Source organism: Pongo pygmaeus, chromosome 2, assembly GCF_028885625.2.
Source record: "Pongo pygmaeus isolate AG05252 chromosome 2, NHGRI_mPonPyg2-v2.0_pri, whole genome shotgun sequence".
NCBI lineage: Eukaryota > Metazoa > Chordata > Mammalia > Primates > Hominidae > Pongo > Pongo pygmaeus.
Window position 1 is genome coordinate 182072844 of NC_085930.1, and position 26815 is coordinate 182099658.

A 26815-nucleotide genomic window follows, 5' to 3' on the forward strand; every position below is an offset into this window, starting at 1 on the left:
ATCATATTGTAGATTATAACTCTTAAAATGCTAGAATCATCCTTGTTTGGCCATGTATTGTGTATCTAGTAGACTAATCTACAAAGATAAGGAAACCAGGGTCAGAAGTGTAAAGAGAATCATTGCCTGACACATAGAAACCTCTCTGAGACCAGGAAACGTATTTACCAACTGTATTCACCACCTCATAGCAAGAGTTGAAAATTCATGTTCTTTAGCAAGCTTTTTACAGTTAATTTTTGGAGTGTAATTGTACATTATATGTTCATTTTAGTTTTTTTTATTCTTTTTTTTTTTTTGAGGCAGAGTCTTGCTCTGTTGCACGGGCTGGAGTGCAGTGGTGTGATCTCGGCCCACTGCAGACTCTGCCTCCCAGGTTCAAGCAATTCTCTTGCTTCAGCCTCCCGAATAGCTGGGACTACAGGCGTGCGCCACCACGTCTGACTATTTTTTTGTGTGTTTGTGTGTGTGTTTTTAATAGAGACAGAGTCTTGCCATGTTGGTCAGGCTGGTCTCAAACTCCTGGCCTCAAGTGATCCACCCACCTCGGCCTCCCAAAGTGCTGGGATTACAGGCATGAACCACTGTGCCCAGCCTATATGTTCATTTTTTAAAAATTGAATCCAGCTATGGAATCATTCCTATGTTGTGTGTTATGCATGTTTTGCCTCTGGCAAGGATCATACTTTTAAATCAAAGAGATGTAATATGATTTAGTAAAAGAATATTGGCACAATATTCTGAAGCTCCGATTTTGAGCCCTAGCTGTGTGAACTTGAATATATCACTACTCTGAGCCACAGTTTCCTCATTTGTAAAATGAAGGTGACACAATGTCACCCAATTGTGAGGGTCAAATTACAGAATGTGAGGGAAAAATGCTTTTTAAATTGCAGAGCACTATGCATGTGCTTCTCCTAAACCATAGTTCCAAAGTGGAAATTTCTGCATGCAGTCAGCACCTAGTTAATGACCAGGACTGCTCTGTACTTTAAAAAAGATATGTTTGAGTAAAGAAAACTTCTTGACTATCAAATATTTCAAGGGTCTGGAAGCAAGAGTGTTTTGTTAGCTTTAGAAGAAAATTTTATTCACTTTATATTTAAAATGCTTCAGTTGAGAGTAAGTTGCTATACTATCTCTTTATATGTAATTTGTGGAGAACAAACACATGTATCTTTTAGTTTAATGGAAAAAAATTGAAAATTAGGGCAGCCAAAAAATATTCCCTATGATATTATAATTTAGTGTATTATTGCCAAGTAAACTTTTTTTAAATTATATATTAGGTAGGTATTATAAACCTAATATTTACAAGGTGACTAAATATTCAATATGTTTAGGAAACAGATCGTGAGAATTCTTGGCATTGTTTAAGTATTGTTTAGAAATCTACATATTTATCATTATTTATGTGATAGTATAAATGTGATAATAAAACATTGTGTAACTGATTCTGGTCATGGTATTATGTCAAGGACTAGTATCATCTTTTGGGTCTCCTGCTGTTATGAATGCTGAAGTTTTAATGCATTGTATTTTCATATTCCAAGCCCATTTTCATTAATTAACATTGTCCAAATGAATTAAACATCTCTGAACATATATGGTATGAGGCAAAGTATATTTCCTAGCCATTAGTTCCACATTTTTTGTTTTTGTCTTTTTTTTTTTTTCCATTTTGGGGAGAATGGAGTCTCACTACGTTGTCCAGGCAGTTCTTGAATTTCTGGGCTCAAGCTGTCCTTCCACTTCTGCCTCCCTAAGTGCTGGGATTACAGGCATTTTTTTCCTAGCCATTAGGCCTTGATGAAAATGTGACATTCTACTAGGGTAAAGAGTTGTCTGTTTGAAACAGACAACAGAAATGTAAACTAAAGCCTTAACCACCAATATTAAGGATGACTGAAAAATCTAAAATTCTTTAAGATAAATGTATTGCACAGGACACTGGTCACTCACTGTCTTCTAATGGAAGTGTCTTGGATATTGGCTCTGTTCTACCAAGACATGTGAGGCTGCTTGTCACACGAGCATGGTCACAGCCTGCTGTCAACAAGACTGCAGTCCTGAGTCCAGTTCATGGCTGGAAATGGCATCTCAAATCCTGCCTGAGTGAAGGGATCTGAGCAAATCACTGATCGAAGGAAAGTAAGCTAAGGAAAAAAAAATAAAAATTCACGGAACACGAGTGGAATCTTCATATTAGAAGAAAAATAGGTAATTTCAAACTACACAGCTTGGATAAAGAAAAAAAAGGTCTGTAAAACAGTCTCTTTGTCAGAGCAAACTAAAACCAATACAAATAATTAAAGCTAAAATTCTTAATACTTTACAAAGTGCTTCAAGAACATGGATTATATACTTATGGTTCACAACAACTCTGAAGTGGGCCTGGCAGTTATCAGCCTATTTTATAAATGAGAAAAAAATAGTTCAGAGGTTAAGTGACTTGCCCTAGGGTTACTTGGCCAGAGCATGGCCTTGGGCAAAAGTCTTTGTCTGTACATATCACAAACTAGGGTAACAAATAATGACAATTCAATGCCTAAATATTCAAGTGAATGTCATTTGATATCTGACAAGAAAAAAAGAACACCTTGAAAGGTCTTAAAAACACTACTGAGGGCTCCTTGGGTTACAGTCAGTGGTACCATGTAGGAATAATTTCTAGTCACCAATTCATTATTTGCTTCATTAAGCTAGGTTACCTTTGCAGCCAGTTTTATCAACCCTCCTTTATGAAGCTGTGGCTGAGCAAATAATAAGAAACCTAGTACCTGATATTTAGATATATTTGTGATCCCTGGGCACTTTCAGGCTTACCTACTTCAATTTCATTAAAACTCTTTGAAACAATCTTCCAAAACTGTTATTTCCCTTAAAAGCAAACATAGGAAAGTTGATGAAATTCCTTGCAGTCAGCAAAGTGGTACTGAGACTCAATATGAGAAGACTGAGTTATTAATTAGATGTTAAGAATCTCATTAATTATGGTTTTAAAGTCTTCTTTATAGTCACATAAAAGATTCGTGTCTAAACAAATTTCCAAATGGCCAGAATACTCTTTAAAAGGTGATAAGAAAATGAGTTAAGAACATTGAAAAATTGCATAATGCCCAGTAAGGCCCAACCTATGTTCACATTGTGAAATTGGAGCTGGCAACAGATGATGTGGTCAGTTTCCTGACAAGTGACAAGGTAAGGCAGGCATTGCTTCAAAGAGCCAGGCCTGGCCAGGCATGGTGGCTTATGCCTGTAATCTCAGCACTTTGTGAGGCCAAGGCAGGTGGATCACTTGAGGCCAGGAGTTCAAGACCAGCCAGGCCAACATGGCGAAACCCTGTCTCTACTAAAAATACAAAAAAATTAGCCAGGCATGGTTGCGCATGCTGTAATCCCAGCTACTCTGGAGGCTGAGGCAGGAGAATCATTTGAACCCTGGAGGTGGAGGTTGCAATGAGCCAAGACTGCACCACTGCACTCCAACCCGGGTGACAGGGTGAGATTCTGTCTCAAAAAACAAAAAACAAAAAAAAAAACCCCAAAACCCAAAAAACTAAAAACTCAAAAACAAAGAGCTAGGCCACAGGCAGATCACATCCACAGCACCCGACACACTGGCTCTGCTAGGCTAGCCATGCATGGATGAGATGAAATAATGCTACACGATGATGGTTCTGGTTAGCAAAGCTTTCCCTGCTTGCATGGGCCTGATGATGTGGGTAATGATGTGTGTGCATCTTTAGGATGGTGTTTTGTTATGGCAGCCTGAGCTGACTAAGGTAGAGATGGAGTTCCTATTAATAGAAATATAGAGGAGATAATTGAAACATGGTTGTGGGGAAGGGGTAGCTTTACGGTAGGAACATCAGTAAAAATGTGTTTTTGTATTTGTAATGCATGGAATTGCAAATCGTGCAAATAGATTAGGTGTTTTATAGCTTTTCCAAAATGCTGAATAACGTTACTGAGCAGATAAACTGCTGAACGGATGTTAAGTAGCTGTTTGTGATGACCCCCTTAGTTCCCCTTTTAAGGTAAGAACATCAAATCAATGATGTAACACAAAAGAGGGAACAGGAAGGAAATGCTTTAAAATTTCCAACTTACAAGCCTTTTGAAAAATATTAAAAGAGGAGAAATCTGCAGCCTTTATAGCCTGTTAATGAGAAGTTCTCTTTATATACTTTCAGTACAATGGCTTAAATTTTGTAAAATAGCAGTGTAATTCAGATCTTATTTTGGGCTCTTTAAGACTGAAAAGTAGAAAAGGCATATTTTTCCTGGATCATAGAAAGAGATTAGATAATTTACCTTATGGCTATATAAAGATCAATTGCCAATGTTTAGAGAAGCATCCAATTCATCAGTGTGGTGTGAAGGCACTATCTTGAAAAGCTCTGAATTCTTGTGTAGGTAATGAGATGGTTATATGCAATAGCTCAATAAGTGAAATAGAGAAAACATTGTGCTTGCTAAAATTTTCTTATTGATTTGAAATGAGAAATTCACTGCAATGTTGAATTAGATATTAGGAAGGCATAGAGAAAAGGTTCTTTAAAGAGACACTATCCTAATAAGTGCTTGAAATTACAAAGTGTAGCATTATAGTGTTTTAGAATAACAGAAATAAAATCATTAGCTAAAATTTGCTTGTTTTTGCAAATGAGATTTACTATGAACGTTTCCAAAATCCCCTAACACTTGCACTATTTGCCATGTAAGCCTTATGTGCTTCTAGAATTCTCTAATATTTGTACATTGAACAAATATAAAAGACTCATATACCTACATTCAATTGGGTGCTTCTAATAAAATCCAATATTGGCAAGATTCGCTTTCCCATTGTCTCCATTTGCCTCACTGTATCTTCTCTGGTCAGACCGAAAGGTGTTTTATGCTCTAAAAATTGTAACAATAAACTTTTATAGTATTTTCTCCAGACTTCCATTTCAAAATATTTTCTTTAGCAAGCTATAAATGAATATCTCAATATTAATAGATACGAAATCTTTAGTATAGAAACTGGCCGCATCCCTAGACCATATGTATAACAAAGAAAGATCTATGGGGAGAAAGGCAGAGGAGATGCTGCCCTTTAGAAACTATCATTTATTTATTTTGTTGTGTTTCTTGATTGAGAGATCTAAGAGACAGCCTATAACAATTCACCTATCTCTTCAGACTCTGTTTTTCCTGAGTTGTGAAAAAATGCGTCATAAATGTGTCTGATTCTTGTCTTGTTCCTCCTAGGTATTATTCAAGTGCGCAGATCCATTGACTTTGAATGTAGCTCGAAGTTCAGATAAGCCTCAGAGGATACAGTGCCAGACAAAGCACAAATACTTAATTATGTGTTTAGAGCTGCAGGAATAAATTTAACCTGGTCATGAATTCAGCCCATAAGTTTGAGATTTCACCTCCATGTGAATATTTTCTTGAGTTTTGAAAGTTTCAACTCAGATTACTGAACACCATTTAACTGTAATACTCTCCAGGAGATCTAAACTCTTGGCTAATTACATAAGAAAAGGGGGGAACAGACATTAATACAACAACAGAAAATACAAGAAATTTAAGATTGTCATTGGCTATATTTTTTATTTCATATAGTAGTTTTATTGCATAATTTTCTTCTACCTCTGCTAATTGATAATGATGAAAACTAGTATTCTTTAAGCACTGTATGATTAGGCATTGATGACTGCGGTGGGTGGGGTAAGATGATTAGATGATTAGAGTGAGGGGGGTGGGCATTCCAGGATCGTGTGTGTTCTTGCGGAAAGATTTCCTGGAACCAGAATTCCAGGTATTGTTAACTAACCCACAAAGAAAATTAGAAGGAATTAATTTTAACTCAAACATTTTTTGGGGCCCAAAACTCATCACAGGCTACTATATGCTAGACCTTGTACCTGTGAATATCGGCAGCTTCCTGCTTGATATTTTTTCCAAAAATTTTCCATCTTCTTTGTTTTTGAACCCAAGAGTCAAGAGATATTGTTGGGGAGGAAAAGATGACCAGTCAACTGTCTGAGGCAACATGTGGAGTGCTTGAAGATCTGAAATATGACAGAAAAAGAACTAAGAGGCTTTGTTATGGTTTTAATATTTTTAGGGGTTTCCCCCCCAGATTTCAGGAATTGTACTTGGAAAAAATGATAACTATAAAGGTGAAAGGTATGAAGTAAAATTATGTGTATCAAAAGGTCAAATAGGTAACATATCAAAATCATATTTCATTATACTTTTCTTAGTAATCTAAGCATACACAAAGCATAAAAATAAAATATGGCTAGATCACCTGGTCATCTTTCCTCATCTTCAGAATAATAGACATTCAGGACCAGCTTGCAGGCTTATTATTTTTAGCTGTAGCTCTTTAAAAGAGACTTTGATTTTTCTTTTTTTTTTTTCAGACGGAGTCTTGCTCTTGTTGCCCAGGCTGGAGTGTAATGGCGCGATTTTGGCTCACTGCAACCTCCGCCTCCCGGGTTCAAGCGATTCTCCTGCTTCAGCCTCCTGAGTAGCTGGGATTACAGGTGCCCGCCACCACGCCCAGCTAATTTTTGTATTTTTAGTAGAGACGAGGTTTCACCATGTTGGCCAGGCTAGTCTCAAACTCCTGACCTCAGGTGATCTACCTGCCTTGGCCTCCCAAAATGCTGAGATTACAGGCATGAGCCAACATGCTCAGCCGAGAATTTGATTTTTCTCTTCCTAGCTTAAGATGTAAGGAAATAATGTTAGTTATGAAACAAGGAAAGAGAAAAATTACCAAGTGAGAATTAAAATATAAAGCTAATTAATTTAGTTACCATCCTTCATATAGCCATAGGAGGAAATTTAAAATGATAAATGTACTGACTCTTGTAATTAGACTTGGAAATAATTCATGTCATGAAAATGGTTCTAAAACAGACTTAATTCTTAACGACTGTAAGAGCTAATATTTACTGAGTACTTATTTTTTATCTGCCCCTGTTCTAAGAGTTCTGTGTGCATTGTTCTTTGAATTCCGCATGATAACTTAACAAGGTTGGTGCTATTGTCCTCACTTCATGGATAAGAGGTTGAGGGACACAGATGGGAAGTAACTTGCCCGACAGCACAGCTCCAAAGTAGGCAAAGCCGGATTCACTACCAGGTAGTCTGACTCCAGACACCACAGGCACAGCCACTGCACCCTTCTTTGAGATTGCTTGGCACTAGGTTACTTTTGGGGTAGGGATAAAGGCCCACCTTACAGATGATAAGACTCGTGCTTCAAGAGGTTACAAACATGCCCAAGATCACATATTGAGCAAACAGAGGGACCAGAATTGAAAGCCAAAGTACAAAGGCTAACCTCTTGAGGACCTGGAGGCAAGATTCACTTAATTCGTTTCCATTTTGAGTAACAAGGTTTTGGTTTATTGAAATAGATTTCTCAAACGAAGAGTGATGAACAGAGAGGTTTAATAAGCCCTCTTTGTTTAACACTGCCAGAAAGGGGAAAAGGCAAAATCCCAAATACCATTGAATGATGGTTTAGTTAAAGGTAAAATGTTAACATAGACTCAGAACTCAAATGGTAATGGTTCAAATATAGCCTTCACTATTTGTCTGTAATACTTCTTTTAAAAATAAGACAGTACACCATGAGTGTTTTTTTAAATACCATCCCCCTTTTTAAGCCTCAGAACCTTTTGTCCAAACTAAAATTTTCTGACAAGCCCAATATTAAAATCCAATAAAAAGTAGGGACATGCTGTTTGAATCCTGGCACACTGATCACCCGCCCTCACTACTGAACTCTGTTCTATACCCTACTCACAGATGCCACCTCGAGCTTCTCCACAGAACCTCAGTTTTTCAAAGCACAGTTTGGAAAACACTGCAGTAAGTTATTTGTCACAGTTTGGTTAAGTAAACAGTGTATGTCTGTCAAATTGAGAGTTAAAATATATGCTGATTATTGAAATAATTAAAATATCACAAAATGCCTTTTAAACACACAGAGCAAAAACATCTTAATCCCAAACATGTGTTAGTTTTTCTTTGGTGACTTAGGATCAAGGTCACCCCTTACTGTTAATGAGGGCTAATATTCATCTGGCGCTTCTTCTGTGCCACATACATTATCAGGGTTATCCTTTTCAATCATGGAGTGGGGAGCAGGGCATATTATAAAGCCCACCTTACAGATGATATAGCTGGAGCTTCCAGAGATTCCAAAGTTGCCCAAGATCACACACTGAGCATAGGGACCAGAATTGAAAATCAGGCAGCTGGATGCCAAAGTACAAAGGGTTACCACTCTAAACTATCCTTGTGACAGTCTAGGGTCATGGTTATAAAAATCGACGGGAAACATGCCATAGGAATGCCAGTAAACACTCTCTATCTAGAAAAGTATAGCAAGTGCTCAAGAATTCCCAAACTAACAGAGCGACTTTTAGGCATCTTAAGATACAGATTGCAAGCATTAGATGCTTCTTCTTCTTCTTTTTTTTTTTTCTTTTTTTTGAGATGGAGTCTTGCTCTGTCTACCCAGGCTGGAGTGCAATGGCACTATCTTGGCTCACTGCAAACTCCGCCTCCTGGGTTCAAGCAATTCTCCTGCCTCAGCCTCCCGAGTAGCTAGGATTACAGGCACCTGCCACCACACCCAGCTAATTTTGTATTTTTAGTAGAGATGGGGTTTCTCCAAGTTGGTCAAACTGGTCTTGAACTCCTGACCTCAGGTGATCCACCCATCTTGGCCTCCCAAAGTGTTGGATTACAGGTGTGAGCTACTGCACCTAGTCTTAGATGCTTCTTTAGTTTGTGGTTGTGTTACAAAATGCCTCTTTTTAAAAGGATGGCTCATTTTTATAAACAAGGTAAAAATGTGATTTCTGCTTTTCAATTTCAAAAGTGCAGGAAGTTTCTTTGCTTTTGAAATCTGCAGCTGATCATCACAGATACGCCTCTCTTTGCAAGCGAATACTATTTTGCTGAAATATTAGCAAGGGGAGAGCTTACTAGTTTTACTGAATTTGCCAGTAACTGGATTGTATGAAAAGGCAGCTGAGTAACCTCGAGATTTGGCATTTTCTGGTGCAGCACTATCACCAAAACCAGCCTGATATTTGAGGACTCTCTTATGTAGATAGATAGCACAAAGACTTTGAATGGTTTACCTCTTCTTGTCCTTAAATATTTGATAGATAAGAGGAGAGCAATACTAATATTGGCAGTGATTAGATGGAATAGAAACGAATGTCAGTACTATACTATGGCTAATTTATTATAAAACATGCTTGCAAAAATGTAAATATTCTCTGTTCCTTCTGATCCTATGTGCTTCATCCTGTGAGTATTTGACCCATTATTAACTTCCAGTTGAGTTTTAGAATGTAGGAGGCTCCTATATACATACGGTTAAATTTAGAAAATTTTTTTTTTTCAAGTATCATTCTTTTTCCATTTGTATGCAGTGTAAATTGCTGTTGTATGAACATTTAGCCTAACAGGTGGTCTATGACCCAAAATGACAATACACTTACCAGATGTTGAATCTCATGTAACATTAATTTGAGTGCTAATTGTTCTCGATTTTGTGCTCATAAACCTCTACCTGTGTCCGAAAAGCTCTGTGCCTCTGATGGATATAAAAGTTAACCAGATTATATTACCCTTCTGTAGGAAAGTCGAATTGATTAAAAAATGTCTTCTTTGCTCCTGTCATTTCGAAACAAACTTGGGAGAAACAGATCTTTTAATGCATTCCTTTACAATTTATCCCAATTGGAGATGAAATTTATATGACTATGACTGAATTTATCATTAAAAAAATCAGTTTGCAAGTGTGAACAGCTCCACATTTTTACCATTAGCAAAGTGGATGCTTTAGAAAATAATATCAAAGATAGATTATGCAGATTAAATTTCTCTCAGAAACATAGTCTTTCAATTTCTTTTCCCCCAGATGAAAGATGTCAAACATTCACTGAAAGAGGTAAACAGTTTTCCCTTAGTCAGAAATATTTTATTGTACTCTGGAAGGCTGAAACTGACCACCTTGCAAGTCCTCAAGCTATTCTGGATTCTTGACTTTTTGGTATTATTGTCCTCTCCTTAAAAATCATCTTCCTGGAGTTCAGTAGTAGTCTCTCTCTCTCTCTCTCTGACACACACACACACACACACACACACACACACATTCCCCTTTCTCCTCCTGCCTTCTCATTCAGTGCTCCTCACAGCTGTCCCCAGCTCACTGATATTCTCTTCATATATACACCCTTGGGAATATCTCTAGTCTTGTCTTTGGCTACTATTTTTAACCAAAAAATTGGACATCAAAGCTACAGTCGCAGCTGGAAATTTCCACCAAATTCCAACACGGCATTTCCAAATACCTACTGGGACATTGCTATTTGCTTATCACTCCAAAAGTTAGTTAAAATAGAGCAAATATATTCCTCAAAAGTGATTTTCATAATCTCTACAACTTCTCTTTTCCTTTTTTTTCACCAGCCTGTTATGAGGATAGCCATTATTCACCCAATTATTCTGGCTTAAAAATTTGAAGCCATTGTTGACTTTTCTTTCCTCTTATTCCCCATTTAGTGAGTCTCTCAAAAACTAATTAAACCTGCACATTGCCGTGCATCCCATATCAGCCTGTTTCTTTGCATTATCATTGCTATTATCTTGGTCAAATTTCTCATCACATAACATCTGGATTATTGAAGAGTTTCCCCACCAGTCTCATTGCTACCAGTGTTGTTTCATGACAATACATCGCTACATCACCACTCGATGAATATTTTTGATACATCACCTGCCTTTTTCACTGTCACATCCTTCCTCAGGAACTCTGGAGACTTTTCCTTTCCTGGCATTCAAGGCTCTCTGCAGTGTGCATCTGCTTCACAATCTATCCATGATTCTTGCATTTTCTCTAGTATCAACCTTTATAACCAGCTCTGCTGATTTCACTGCCTGTGCTTATCTGGCCTCTGAACTTATGCTTGTGATTTTCCACTCAGAAACAACTACCTAGTCTCCCCATTTTTCCTTTATTCAATCACTGTCCTTCCAGATGTGTCTAAGTCCCATCTAGCTCATAAAGGATTTCCTGAATATTACAGTATCTTCCAATCTTCCATTCAAACTCTTTTTTTTTTTTTTTTTTGAGATGGAGTCTCGCTCTGTCACCCAGGCTGGAGTGCAGTGGCGCGATCTCGGCTCACTGCAAGCTCCGCCTCCTGGGTTCACACCATTCTCCTGCCTCAGCCTCTTGAGTAGCTGGGACTACAGGTGCCTGCCACCACACCTGGCTAATATTTGTATTTTCAGTAGAGAAGGGGTTATGTTAGCCAGGATGGTCTCGATCTCCTGACCTCGTGATCCACCCGCCTTGGCCTCCCAAAGTGGTGAGATTACAGGCGTCAGCCACCTTTTTGAGTGGGAGTTTCACTCTTGTTGCCCAGGCTGGAGTGCAATGGCGCCATCTCGGCTCACTGCAACCTCTACCTCCTGGGTTCAAGCGATTCTCCTGCCTCAGCCTCTTGAGTTGCTGAGATTACAGGCACCTGCCACCGTGCCCCGCTAATTTTTGTTATTTTTAGTAGAGACAGGGTTTCGCCTTGTTGGGCAGGCTGGTCTCGAGCTCCTGATCTCAGGTGATCCACCCACCTGGGCCTCCCAAAGTGCTGCGATTACAGGCGTGAGACACCGTGCTCGGCCTCAAACTTGTAAAGAACATTTATGTTCACTCCAGAGTGAATCTCCTGTTTCATAGGGGCATGTCTTAACACCCTGACAAATCTTAATCATCTTCAGGATCCCATCTTTTTTGTTTAATTTTTGGTTTTCATTTTTGAAACAGGGTCTTACTCTGTCACTTATGCTGGAGTGCAGTAATGCAATCATAGCTCACTGTAACCTTGAACTTCTGGGCTCAGGCAGTCCTCCTGCCTGAGCCTCCAGAGAAGCTGAGACTAAAGGTACATGTCCCCATGCCCAGTTAATATATTTTTGTTTAATTTTTAGTAGAGATGGGGTCTTACTATGTTGCTCAAAGTTGTCTTGAGCTCCTGGCCTCAAGCGATCCCCCTGCCTTGGGCCTCCCAAATCACTGGGATTACAGGTGTGAGCCACTGTGCCTGGCCACATCTTTAAATTATCTTCATGCCTCAAGCACCTAGCAGATGCTCAATCAACATTTGAATTTAACCTGAAAACATACATTCCCAAATCTTGAATTTTTAATGGTCCAAATAGGAATAGAACTGCAAAAAATCAAAACTAATAAAATATCTAGAGCTTCTGAGATATGATTTATTTTCTGTTACTAAACTTAGAAAAAAAATCACATTATCTTTGTTCTTCATTTTGCCTAAACCCCAAATGGGTTCTGTTCACCTTATGAAGGGTGAGTGAAATAAAATAATTTGTACTGGGTGACTCAGTAGAGTAGATGCTCAAATGAACAGAGCAGCTTTGCCTGGATGGAAAAATTAGTTTCATAGTTGGCTTGCTGCAGCTTTTTCTCTGGGAAATATGAACTCAGTCACAAAAGATTGGATTAATGGGGAGAGTTTGGCTTAGTGCAACCGTCGGCAGCACCAGAAAAACATCTGCAAAAACATGAAATATAGACTGTAGATCAACAGACTCATCTATATATGTGAGGGATAGCTGTATTTGTTATGTAGTTAAATATCCATAAAATAAATTTTAAGCTGTATGGAAGTAAAGCACTAAGCATAGACACCATTGTTATCTGTATTTTTTGTTGGACACCTCATCATAACCACAGCCAACAGATCATGAAGGAATATTGCAAAGCAGTTTCTTAAAAAGAAAAATCATAGAGATTTAAAAACTCTTTTAGAAAGATGCAGATTTGTTGGGGTCTATGATTACTTTTCTGTAAGTTTCATTTTCTCCTCTCTTTTCTGGTGTCTGTGTCATTTCCCTGAACTTTGTCCATAACAAAATGTTCTGACATTTAGGTTAAAGCAACATCTCATTTTTAAAGGTCCCAATTGTTTAGTGTGAGATAGGACCATGTAAGTTTTATATGACTCCTTTTTACTGATCAGTTTCAGACTTTCATTTCTACAGTACCTTTGTAATGCCAACACTTTGTCATTACTTCTTTCTCAATCATGTTCTAAGTTTTATTTTGTACTCTTTTTAATGCTAATATTTCTATCTTGGAAGTTATCCACAAATTCACATCAGCAAGAAAATAGCAAAAGGTGGCAACTTTGAAGCAAAGTTGTTATTATTATTGCCCCCATAAATAATAAAATTGTTTCTACTTTTAAAAACAGATAGTATATTTTGATTTTTGTATTTGATATCTGAGAAAGCCATATGTATACTATATAGATAATAAATTGTACAATAAATTATATTTCCCTTTGACCTACATTGTAATTTCAGAGTTATAGACAGAAATAGAAAAAAAATTGGTTTTCATTCCGGAGATTCCTAATTTTCACTTCAGGCTGGTGGTCTACTTCTCCAAGATCAATTTTTGTATATTTAAGTTTTCTCTTGTAACCCACATAAAAACTTAGAAAGACACATAATCCCACAGGAATTTTATACACAGCTCATTTCTCTTTCATTTGAAATTCTTATTGATTCCAAAGTTTTATGTTTAATGAGCTGTATTGGATCTTTATTCTGGGCTTTATTACACTGAAGTTCCTTGATCCTACTTTTATCAAAGTAGACTAGAGACAATACAAACATTAAAGATATTAAATACAAACATTAAAGATTCCCTCTCAATGTTTATTAGACTCACATCACTGGAACTGATGTCTTCTTACACTGTATGAGAGTTGGAATGATCACTGGTTAATTGGCTATCTGGCATGCATTTCTCTCCTCCTCCCCTTTTTATTCCTTGGTAAATTCTCTCAATCACCCCCTACTCTAAAAGTGAGACCCAATTGACCAAGTCAATCAATCCATGCCATTTCCCTCGGTCCCAGTTATTGGTTCAATCATAAGCATATGATGCAGTTTGGGCCAATGCAGAAGAGTGGGCTCCGGGAATCGTGTGGAAGGGGCACTCTTGTTCCTTGGTACAGTGAGATTTGAGATCTGTAATGACATTTGAGAATGTTGCTATTATATTCAAGAACCTAGCACTTGAGGGCATGGTAGAGTTATCGGAACACCAGGTAGAATTTGAGAATAAATTCTCAAGTTGACTGTGGAAACAGAGTGGTGAGAGATAGTAAGTGAGCTATTGGTTGGATCAAGCTATGCTTAAAAGCAGTCCCACCTGTGGATCTTCAAGTTATGTAAATCAGTGTGTTCCAATGTGTTTTACCCCTTTAAAACTGACTTCAGTAAGTCAGTTTGAGCTGTGATTCCCACCACTTGAAACCAAAGATTCCTTATACAGGGGTTTAGCTAGTAGTTCAATATATCTTACAAATAATATAGGATCCTTACTATAGATGAGATGTAAGACAGAGATGAAACTGTCATGTTGAATTTCTAGGAAGCATGTTTTTCTTATTTAAGAAAAATAACAGTTGGGGGATTTGGAATGATTACTTTTTACAGCTAGCACAAAGGTAGCAATATTGAATACATCCTGGTGATGCCATTATTACAACATTATTATAATATTATCACTGGTAACTAGACTTACCTTTATAAGTATAATAAAAATAATAAATGTTTAACATAATCTTTCTGGACCTAAATTTTAATTATTATTTTCCCACTTTGGGTTAAATTCTACATCTCACAGAAAATGACTTGTGGGTAGTTAAATTTAAACATCGCACAGTAAAAGTCATGTGATCTCAAAGCCTTAATTTTCCTTTCTATCCAGACTGGTAACCTATTCACTTGTTTATTTGTGTATATTTCCCTTTGTTCTGGAAGTGTAATGACTTGCCCTACATAAATTCATAAGAGATGAGAAAAAGTGTAAAGTAGTGTGTTTGAAGAAAATAGATCAAAAGAAAAATTAAGAGAGACGATGAAGCCATAAGTAAGATTAATACACAAAATGTATTTTATAAGGTCCTGTATATTTGCTAAAAGTAAAGAGGATCAAATATGTCATTCACAATGTTCTTAATTAAAAAACTTCTATCATCACAGAAAATCACTGTGATTTCCTTTCCTGAGAACAGACTTTCTTTTTTGCTTTTTGTTGAAATTGGTTTATAAGTACTATAACTTTTCATGTAATAAGCTGAATTATTAATGATAATTTAAAAACAAAGAATTATCATGTATGAAATTATTATTACTCATGAATTATCATGATTGATAAGCAAATAATCTTATCAGAAATTTCCTGTAGTTAACATATATACCAATTTTGAAAGTCAGCAAGGCTTTGATTTAGAATTTGAGATGAGATGCTGCTTTATATATGGAAATCTAAGAGATACCTTGATATATAGATATTAGATATTGCTATCCACTCTTCACTATTAGTAATTAGTTTGGTTGTGATGAAACAACTTTTAATCTGTTTTATTCCTGTTAACCTCAGAAACAAAATAACTGTTTTTGACCACTATTATTATTATCTATGGCTTTGGAACTTTAGGACAAAGTAATAAGACCTGAAATAAAAATGAGAGAGATATAAACATTGGAAGTAAAGAGACCACCGTATTATTACTTAATAATAGATGGCTGTAGAAAATCCAAGACGATAAACTGAAAATCAGTTAGTATAGACAAGAGTTCACTAAGGTATCAAAAGAGAAAATATATAAAACTCAATACAAACATGTAAGATTTAAAGCTTGACATGGTGGTACATGTCAATAGTCCTACCTACTTAGAAGGCTGAGGTGTGAGGATTGCTTGAGGCCAGGAGTTCAATGATGTAGTGTGCTATGAACACACCTGCAAATAGCCACTCAAAAATAGCCATTGTTTGAGACCCCATCTCAAACAAACACACAAACAACAAACCATGTAAGATTTAAAAACCCAAAATATATAGATATGATAAAATATGCAGTATATTGTAAACAATGGTTTGATCCATAATAGAAAAAAAATATTAGAAATAAGCTTAGTAAGATGTATAATTTTGATAAATAATTTGATTACCTAATTTACTTGACAAATATTTTTAGGCTCTTCTTGCAAGAATTTACAAATATAAGTCAGACATTAGAATGAAAAGGTAAGATAATAGAGGGCATGGTGTTGTTTACTATTTGGTGCCTGTAGTACATAAGTAAACAGTCAACTATAATACAGCATGGTACACTATTAAGTTAAGGTGAAATCGGGGTATCAGTAAAATGATAGAGATAAAAATTTGAATGATTGACAAAGGGAGAATAAACTTGTTTGACTTGTTTGGGGCCTAGACTAGAATTTTTTTTTTCCTCTGGGAATTTTAACTATAGGCATGTGGGTTAAGGTTTGAGTTTATGCTACCTGGGTAGTTTAGGAACTCTCATGTCTAGGAATAAACTGCTCTGATTGGTAACATTCTATGTATGATATGGAAAAAGCAAAAGAAAATCCTCTGGGGAAGGATGCAAAATTACCCTAGACTGCACAGGATTCTCACAGATCAAGCCCCACTGAATAATGGCTTACACCTTACACACAGGAGTGGAAAAACACGCAAAGATACAATTTTCAGTGAGTGAGAGATGGTGTGGTATCATAGAAAGATATTTGGTCTTTCTTCCTAGTTTCTGGCACAAAGCTCCTAAGACCTTTAGAATTACCTGAATTTGATAAGGATGATAGGAGTGTCTTTTGTTCTAATGAAGCAACATTTGGAAGGCCTATAATAGCTTCAGGGTGGGGCTGGTCACTAGAAAAACCAACCAACCTCCAGGGAGGAAATAGGGACTAAAGACTGAGTTAGTCACTAATAGTCAATTATTTAATCAATCATGCCTACATAATGAAATCTCAATAAAAGCTTCTTAACAGCAGGGCTTGGAGAACTTCTGGGTTAGTGAACACATTGAAGTTCTAGGAGGGTGATATTCCCAGAAAAGATATGAAAGCTCTGTGCACCCTCCGTCCTCTGTCATGCATTTCTCTATACATGCTTCTCTTTCATTTGGCTGTTTCTAAGTTGTACCCTTTACTTGCTATTACTGCATTGACTATTTTTGTTGCTATTATGGTATTTTGTTGCTATTGTGTTGCTAAATGGTAAGTCCTGAGTTTTGTGAGTTGGTCTAGCAAATTATCAAAGCTGAGAAGGGGATTATGAGAACCCTTGATTTATAGTTGCTTGGTCAGAAGCATAGGAGGCCTGGGACTTTATTTATTTATTTATTTATTTACTTATTTTTTTGAGACAGAGCTTTGCTCTGTCGCCCAGACTGGAGTGCAATGGCGTGATCTCGGCTTACTGCAACCTCCACCTTCTGGGTTCAAGCCATTCCCCTGCCTCAGCCTCCTAGGTAGCTGGGACTACAGGCATGGGCCACTATGGCTGGCTAATTTTTTTTTTGTATTTTTAGTAGAGAGAGGGTTTCACCATGCTGGCCAGGATGGACTCAAACTCCTGACCTCAAGTGATCTACCTGCTTCAGCCTCCCAAAGTGCTGGGATTATTATAACTGGTATCTAAAGTGGAGGGGAGTGCTATGGGACTGAGTCTTTAACCTACAGGGTTTCCAGGTAGTTAGTGTCAGAATTGAATTGCAATATTGAACACCTAGTTAGTGTCAGAAAGCTAGAGAAATAGTGGTGTGGAAAACCCTACATATCTGACATCAGAATATTGCGAGAAAAAAAAAATCACTTTAGAATTGGTATCAAGTAGGATTTGCTAGAATGGCCCTGACTCACAGAAGCATGTGGTTTGGGAAGAGAAAGGATGAAACAGTGAGGGAGGAGGAACCTTTGATTGGTTATACATGGTTTGGAGCAGCAGCTGTGCTTCAGTTAGTTACTAAATGTAAAAGTTACCAATGGAATTTAGAGGTGAATCTGATTCCCAGCCTTTTGGTTTGCTGAATACATAGGGTAATACAAACTAATAGAAAAAATAAAATATACAATCCCTTGGCTATTATTATCTATAAGAGCTAAAATGAAATTAAAAATGACTTCCAGGTTAAACTTCAATGCTGAACCAAGCACAGATTTCAGTTGAGCTGAACTTCAGCCACTAGCGCCCAAAGTCTCTCAAGGGGGGAAATCATGCAGAAACAACTGAGAGTACATTTAATATCTCTGATTACTAAGAAGGTGGTCCACATTGAGGGGAGGGCAAAACCGAGAAACTACAAAAACTAGCGGTTAGAGTGTAAATATATATACCCAGGGGGTATATTTTATTTTGTAGATCAGTGTCATCAGCTTCCTTTACTAAAATGCATTGTAAGAATGACTAACTTAAAAAAAAGTAACTGTTTTTAAATTTTGTAGAGTAGGAAGGCATGTTTGGGTGGATATAGGATCCACTGCTCACTATGGAACCATTGCAGATGGGTATACATCATCAAGACACACAGCAAGTTATTCCTGAAAGAACAGCCAGCCTGGTGGACTAAATAAAAGTGACTGTAAGATCTGTTTATCCTGGGAAGGGGGACTGTCCAACTCCCCCTATAAATGACAAGTAGGAAATCCCAGATGAAGCAGCTGATATGTTTCATATGCAAGCCACGTAAGATTGGCTTCATAATAAGCAGGATATTTATCCACTAAATATGCCCATTACCTGGGTCATGGTAAATTGGTGCCCCATGTAACTTAACTGTTGCAAAATGGAGCAACAGTTCTTATGAAATTTGCTTTCTCACCTTCCCTTCATGGGTCTTACAGATGCTATAAAAACATTAGATTATGTAACAAGAGAATGAGGAGAGGTAGAAGGGAGAGGCAAAGGATTTGTCCCCATGATTTGGAAATTGTTAAGTGGTTATTAAGACATGGGGTGAATAAAGCAAACATTGATAGGAGCAAACAATAGGGAAGAAGGAGAAAGTCAAAGGATTCACCTCTGCAGGTAGAAACCTTTAGATGGTTATTAAGAAATGGGATAAATAGATGGACATTGACGAGGATGAAACAAAAGTCTTAATACAGCACTATACAAGGTTGGGTGGACCAAAGGGATCCTCTGCCAGTCCCTCAATAATAAAGGGCCCCTAACAAGTTCTATTTACCCCAATGTTAAGACAGAGCAGAGACCCCCTCTTTGGAGTCTGCGGGCCTCCTTAAGTATGAAAATGAGAAAAATATCTTAAGTTTCTTCAAAAAAAGTTTCAGGCACCTAGCTAGCCCTGAAAAGTAAAGTAAATAAATAACTTGATAAGCAAAAATATAGTAATAGCTTAAAACAATAGCCAAAAAAGTTAGAATCACAGAAGGTTTGGTTCTCCTATAAAACCTAAAAATAACATCTTAATATATGTCTCTGAGTTGTTTTTCAGAAATCCAGACCCCCCACCCCCTGCAACAAATGGATCCCCTGGCATATAAACCTCAGATAAAGGAGAACTGAGGACTGCACTCTAACTATGATTCTTGGTTTTAAATGTCTTCCTGAGGGGCCTGGAGGAAGTCACACCCACATGCCAGAGCTAACGTTCTTTTCTGCTGACCTCAAATTTTAAAAGAAAGCTTCTATTTGTTAACCAATTACAAATTAAAAAATCTTTAAATCTACTTATGACCCAGGAGCCCCTGCTTCAAGATATTCTGCCCTTTTAGGCCAAAACCAATGTATACTCTCCATGCATTATGATTTTGCTTATAACTTCTGCCTTCCTAAAATTTACCCTTGCCTTTAAAAACTGTTGCCTGCAATACGTTGGGGAGTTTGGAACTTAAGTGTTAGCTGCCTGATCCTTCTTGCTTGGTGCCCTGCAAATAAAACCTTTCTTTCTCCTACTATAAACCTTGATGTAAATATCTGGTCATAATGTAACAAGCAAGTGAACCCCAGTTTGGTTCATAAAAGTGTGAGGATTTTAAAAAGCTGGAAGGCAAATATTACAATGAGAAACCTGGTCTGTAGTCATCTGGGGCAACAGACAGGCAGACTAATCAAAATAATTATTGACAAAAGGGCCAGAGTCTCTTAGCTTGACCCCTGGCTGCAAACCCAAAATCTTATGCAAATGAATAGGTAAAATGGTGAAGAAAAGGTTATGGAATTTTTTGACACGGAAGCATCATGCACTATGGTAGCAAAATTTGTTGGTGAAACCCTAACACAGACTACAATTACACTGAAAGAATATAGAAATGCAAGTGCTAAGAGTAATGTCCTTTTAAAATAATATTTGGTCTTTGTCCCCAGTTCCTGACACAGCTTCTAAAATGACTGAAATTTCCTGAGTGATAGGAGCGTCTTTTGTTATTCATAACAAGCCTCTTTCAGCCCTATCTGAGTATATGCTAGAGGTGACTCTTGCTGGGCCCTTAGATAGCTTCAGGACGAGGGCAATTTGTCAAAGAAACCAACCATGTGATTAGAGGCTTGGAATGTTCAGCTTCCTGCCTCCCCCACCTCTGGAGAGAGGAGAGATGCTGGAGACTGAGTTAATCGCCAATGACCACTAATTTAAACAAGGATGCCTATATAATGAAAAATCCATAAAAACCCATAGCAGTTGGGGTTTGGAGACCTACCAGGGTGGTGAACACATCATGGTGCAGGGAGAATGGCATACCAAACAGAGCCTGGAGGCTCTACATCTCTCACCCCTACTATCTTGCTCTGTGCATCTCTTCCATTTGGCTGTTCCTGAATGATATCCCTTATAATACACCAATACAAGCAAGCATTTTCCTGAGCACAGCGAACAAATTACTCAACATGAGGAGGGGGTTGTGAAAACTCCTGATTTGTAGCTGGTTGATCTAGAAGTATTGCAACTGGTATCTAAAATGGGCACAGTTTTGTCATACTGAAGCCTTCAACTTGTGGAACCTGACACTAACTCTATGTGGATAGTTATCAGAATTGAATTGAATCTTTGGACATCCAGTTGGTTTTGGAGAATGGGAGAATTGATTGGTTTTTGAGAAAATACCCCAGAGATGGCAAAACAACAAATAGCAGAATTAGCTTTCCGAAATCTTGAGAAATAGCACTATTAGATACAAAATATAAAATGTGTGTAAAGTACTAAATATAATAAAAATCACAGGAATAAAACTAAGTTTTTAAAAGTTGCCTTGAAAAAGATTTTAAACACATGGACACATAGAAGGGAAAAACACACACTGGGGCCCCATGAGACAAGTTTATCTGTATAACTTGAACATGTACCTCTGAACTTAAAATAAATGTTAAATTTAACAAAAGGGCTGGGGGCAGTGGCTTATGCCTGTAATCCTAGCACTTTGGGAGGCTGAGGCAGGCGGATTGTCTGAGCTCAGGAGAGACCAGCCTGGGCAACATGATGAAACCTTGTCTCTACTAGCATACAAAAAATTAGCTGGGTGTGGTGGCACGTGCCTGTAATCACAGCTACTCGGGAGGCTGAGGCAGGAGAATTGCTTGACCCCGGGAGGTGGAGGTTGCAGTGAGCTGAGATCATGCCACGGCACTCCAGCCTGGGTGACAGAGAGAGACTCCATCTCAAAAGATAAAAATAAAAAAAATAAGCAAATTACATAAAAAAAAGTTCTCAAGAGAACTTCTAGGAGTGGAAAAACAATTATTGGAATGAATCTTGAATCTATTAAGGATGATCTAGACAGAGCTAAAGGAAGGATGAGAATGCAGATCTGAGAAAATTTCAAAATGAAGCAGACAAAGACATGGAGAACATGGAGAATTTAATAAGCAGCCTCAATGATCTGGAGGGTAGAATAAATAAAAGTAACAAATGTCCAGTTAAAATTCTTAAATGAGAGAATAGAAAGAATCAGGGACTAAAGTATTAAAAAGGAAATGGATTGCAGTTTTTCAGAATTTAGGAAAGACTTGACCCCTTAGATTACGAACACAGTGACTAAGCAGGTTAAGAAAAAAAAAGTTATTCCTGGACACATCTGTAGTTAAACTGTAGAACTTCAAATGAAGACATGATCTTAAAAGCATCAGAGATAAAAGAAGATTATCTACAAAGGAATGAGATCTGACTTCCCAACAGCAGTGACACAAGTCAGAAGACAGTGAAATAATATCTTCAAGGCACCAATATTTTAGATTAGAAATTTATAACCTGTTGAACTGTTATCTAAGAACTAGGGTGAATTAGAGACATTTTAGACAATCAGAAATGAAGGGAGTATACTTCCAACAGACTCTCACTTTGGGAACTTCCAAAGGATGCACTTTGGAAAGAAGGAAATAAAATTCAGAAGAACTGAAATGTGAGAAAAAATTGGTAGACATGTGTATATAATAATTATAGATAAATGTTGATTATGTAAACACATTTATGACCATAATAATTAATTTAAGGATGGTGTCAGGGAAAATATCAGGTTAGAATAAAAATATATTATGTATCATATTAGGGGGTGATTTTCGTTAAAGTATTCTATGACCTTTATCTCGCTCAGTTGATAATCATGAAATTCCGATTTTGTTAAGATATCTATGTTTACAATAACATTTAATGTTATTGTAAACAAAGAAAAGAATGAATGAAAGAAATCTTGAAGAATATGAGAGAAGGCAGGTTAGGAAGGGGGAGAAGCATGTGGACTAAAGCCTGTAATATGGCAGAAATAAACCAAACATAACACAGAAATCAGCAAAGATCTATTTAGCACTTACTATTTGTCAGGCACTATTTAAGCCAATGGTGAACAGACAGAGATTTCCATGTCTCAGGAACTTATACTCTGGCAGAAAAACTCAATCAATCAACTCAAATTAAAATAAGCTTACTTATTCAAAGACAGAGATTGACTATATAAATAAGTAATTAAATAAATAAAAAAGTCAGCTGTGTGTCATTTTTAAGAGAATATTTTAACATGAGGGCATAAAATGTTGAAAGTAAAAGGATGTGAAAAAGAAATACTAGAAAAATACTAATCAGAATAAAACTAGTGAATTTATTAATATCAGACAAAATAGATTTTAATACAAAAAACGTTAACATTAAGGTGAAGAGTGTAATTACATAACAATAACATACAGTTAATAATCTTAAAACAGTAGGCACATTGATGCTGAAACAAAAAGTGAAAACTGACAAATTATAAGAATAATTGACAAATCTACCACTATTTTGGATTACTTTAACATCTTTTTTTTCCTATGTACTGATGTCAAGTAGACAAAAAATTGTAGCATCTAAAAGATATAAGTAATTTTCAAGCTTGATCCATCTAATGAATACATTTAAAAACCCTGCATTCCAAAATTTAAAAATGACATTCTTCTTGAGCCCAAGTGATATATTAATGACAGCTGACCATATATTAGGGCATAAACCAAACTTAACAATTTCAGGAATTATTAAAATTTAGATTATGTTTTTGAACATGATGCAATTAGGTTAAAAATCAATAACAAAGATAGCTACACATTTCTATACATTCAGACATCAAAAACTGTGTATTTAAGTAAGTCATGGCTCAAAGAAGATTTCGTAATGAAAGTTAGAAAATATTTTGAGATTAAATACAATGAAAATATTTTTCAAAATTTTTAGGGCACAACAAAAATCATTCTTGGAGAGAAATTTATAGTCTTTACTGAAAACGAGGGAAGATGTTGAAAATTATTGAACCTAGAATTCAGTGAAGAAAATTAAGCAGTCTGTTATAAGTTTCCAAAACAGGACATAAAAGAAATAATAAATATAAGAGCAGAAAAGAGTTGAACATAAGAAAAAGGATGCAATAGAAAAGTTCGACAATGTCAAAACATCTGGCGTAATATGAATAAATGACAACTTTTTAAACCTGACAAAGAATACTTATCAAAGATCTACAGCAAACTTTATACTTAGTGGTGGAAATTTAAAAGTCTTTTTAAATGGAACAACATGTAAATGCCTGCTATCACTCCTTTATTCAACCTTGTGTTGCGATCCCAGTCATAACAGTAGTACAATGAACAAACAAACCAAAAAGAAAGAATGAACATCTATATACTGGAACAGGGATGGATTTCTTAAATATGATACCAAACCACAAGCTATTAGGCTGTGGCGGGCGAATCACTTGAGGTCAGGAGTTCGAGACCAGCCTGGCCAACATGGTGAAACCCCATCTCTACTAAAAATACAAAATTTAGCCAGGCATGGTGGCGCATGCCTGTAAATCCCAGCTACTTGAGAGGCTGAGGTACGAGAATTGCTTGAACCTGGGAGGCGGAGGTTGCAGTGAGCCAAGATTGCACCATTGCACTCCAGCCTGAGTGACAGAGCGAGACTCCATCTTAAAAACAAAAACAAAAACAGAAACAAAATTATCAAATAACATTAAAATTTAAATCTCACTTCATCAAAAGTCACTGCAGAAAAGTCAAGCTCCTTAGAGATAAAATATAAAAACTTCAATAAATCAATAATAAAACTATTCAAAAAACCCAAGTGAACAAAAAGTACAAACATGCAAATTGTAAGAATATAGAAATAGTAAAAATACCATTTTCATAAACTTGAAAATTTTTAAGAATTCTTCTATTTATCATTTAAGGAAATGTAACCACAGGACAAATAATGACAACAAAGATGTTCAACCTAATTAACAGTCATGGAAATGCAGTGAAAAGGCAACCTATAGAATGGGAGGAAATATTTGCAAATCATACATCTGACAAAGAATTTATATCTAGAATACATAAAGAACTCCTACAATTCGAAAACAGAAACAAAAAACAACTCAATTAAAAAATTGGGAAAGGACTTAAACAGACATTTCTTCAAAGAAGACATAAAAATGGCCAATAAGCACGTGAAAGATGCTCAACATCACTAATCATTAAGGAAATGCAAATCAAAACCACAGTGAGATACCACTTCATATCTGTTAGGATGGCTATTACCAAAAACCAGAAAATAACAAGTGTTGATGAGGACATGGGGAAATTGGAACACTCGTGCACTTCTGGTGAGAATGTGAAATGGTGTGGCCACTACAAGAAATGACATGACACTTACTCAAAAAATTAAAAATAGATTTACCGTATGATCCAGCAATTTATATGCCAAAAATAATTGAAAGCAGGGAAATACTTGTATACCCATGTTCATAGCAGCATGATTCACAGTAGCCAAAAGGTGGAAGCACCAAGTTTTTCTCAGTGGAAAAATAGATTAACAAAATGTGATATACACATACACTAGAATATTATTTAACCTTAGAAAGGAAGGAAAATCTGACATCGGCTACAACATGGATGAACTTTGAAGACATTATGCTAAGTGAAATAAGCCAGACACAAATGGACAAATACTATATGATTCCACTTGGAGCTGTCAAATTCATAGAGACAGAATATAGAATAGCCTTTGCTCGGGGATCCGGGGGGAGAAGAAAATGGAGAGTTATTATTTAATGGGTAGAGTTTCAGTTTGGGAAAATGAAAAGGTTTTGTAGATGGATGGTGGTAATGGTTGCACAATAATGTGAATGTAGATAATGCTGCTGATCTGTACACTTAAAAGTGTTTAAAATGGTACATTTTACGTTGTATATATTTTACTATAATAAAAAAGGAATAATAAATTTATGATAGTGATTACCTCTGGAGGGGAGGGAGTAGATTGGGATCCGAAAAATCTTGGGAACTTCAACTATACAATACTTTTAGTGTTTTATTTCTCAGATAAGATGGTAATTATGTAGGTGTTCATTATTTTTGTGTCTTTTAGCATATTTCAAATATTACATAACTAAAAAAATAAAAGCTTCTGATTCTTGTAATCTCAGAACAATTTGGACCAACCTTCTTTCTGAAGACAACTAGTATTCCTTGAAGAAATCTAAAAAGTAGATTTTTCTAAGAACATCAAAGAGCTAATAAGAAGGAGGAGGCAGAGCAAGATGTCCAAATAGAACTCTCCAGTGATTGTCTCCCTCATGGGAACACCAAACTGGACAACTATCCATACAAGAAATACCTTCATAAGAACAAAAAATTAGATGAGCCATTACAGTACTTGATTTTAGCATCATATAAAGGAAAGAAGCACAAAAGAGGGAAGGGAAGATAGTCTTCAATTGCTGATGTCACCCCTCCCCCATTCCCTGGCAGTAGAGAGAGACTCTGTGTGTGTGGTGGAGGGAGAATACAGTAATTGTGGGACTTTGTATTGGAACTCAGTGCTGCCTTGTCACAATGGAAAGCAACATGGGGTCAGAACCCAGTCAGCACCCATGGAGGTAGCATTTAAATCAGCCCCAGCCAGGGAAGAATTCTCCATCTCAGCAGTCAGAACCTGAATTCTGGCTAGCCCCACCACCATGGGCTAAAGAAGCTCTGGGGTTCTAAATAAACTTGAAAGGTAGTCTAGGCTACAAGGACCTCAATTCTTGGGTAAGTTCTTGTGCTATGCTGGGCTTGGAGTCAGTGGACTTGGGGTACATGATGCTAGGGAGATACTGGCTGGGGTGACTATGGGAGTTCTTGTGTCACCTCTCCCCCAAACACAGGTAGTACAGCTCACGGCTCTGGGAGAGACTCCTTCCTTCTGCTTCAGAAAGGGAGAGGGATGAGTAAAGAAGACTTTGTCTTGCAACTTGGATACCAGCCCAGCACTATTCTCTCAGACAACATTACTAGACACAACCTGAGCTAGAAGGGAACCTGCTGCCTTGAAGGGAAGAGCCCAGTCCTAGCAGGGTACATCACTTGCTGATTAAAGAGCACTTTGGCCTGAATAAACATCAGAAATACCCAGGGAGTACTCACCAGGCACCT

General features: G+C 36.9%; 1 protein-coding gene across 2 annotated transcripts in view; it reads right to left on the reverse strand.

The window, feature by feature from the left end:
• Positions 1-26815, reverse strand: part of SPATA16 (spermatogenesis associated 16) — a 252692-nt gene that overhangs the window by 30667 nt on the left and 195210 nt on the right. For both annotated transcript variants that reach the window (XM_054483031.1, XM_054483032.1), the window contains exons 7-8: positions 5919-6065; positions 4796-4905 (exon numbers count right to left, since the gene is read on the reverse strand). In XM_054483031.1, coding sequence (XP_054339006.1) covers positions 4796-4905; positions 5919-6065 — 257 coding nt within the window. The remainder of the gene's footprint in view (positions 1-4795; positions 4906-5918; positions 6066-26815) is intronic.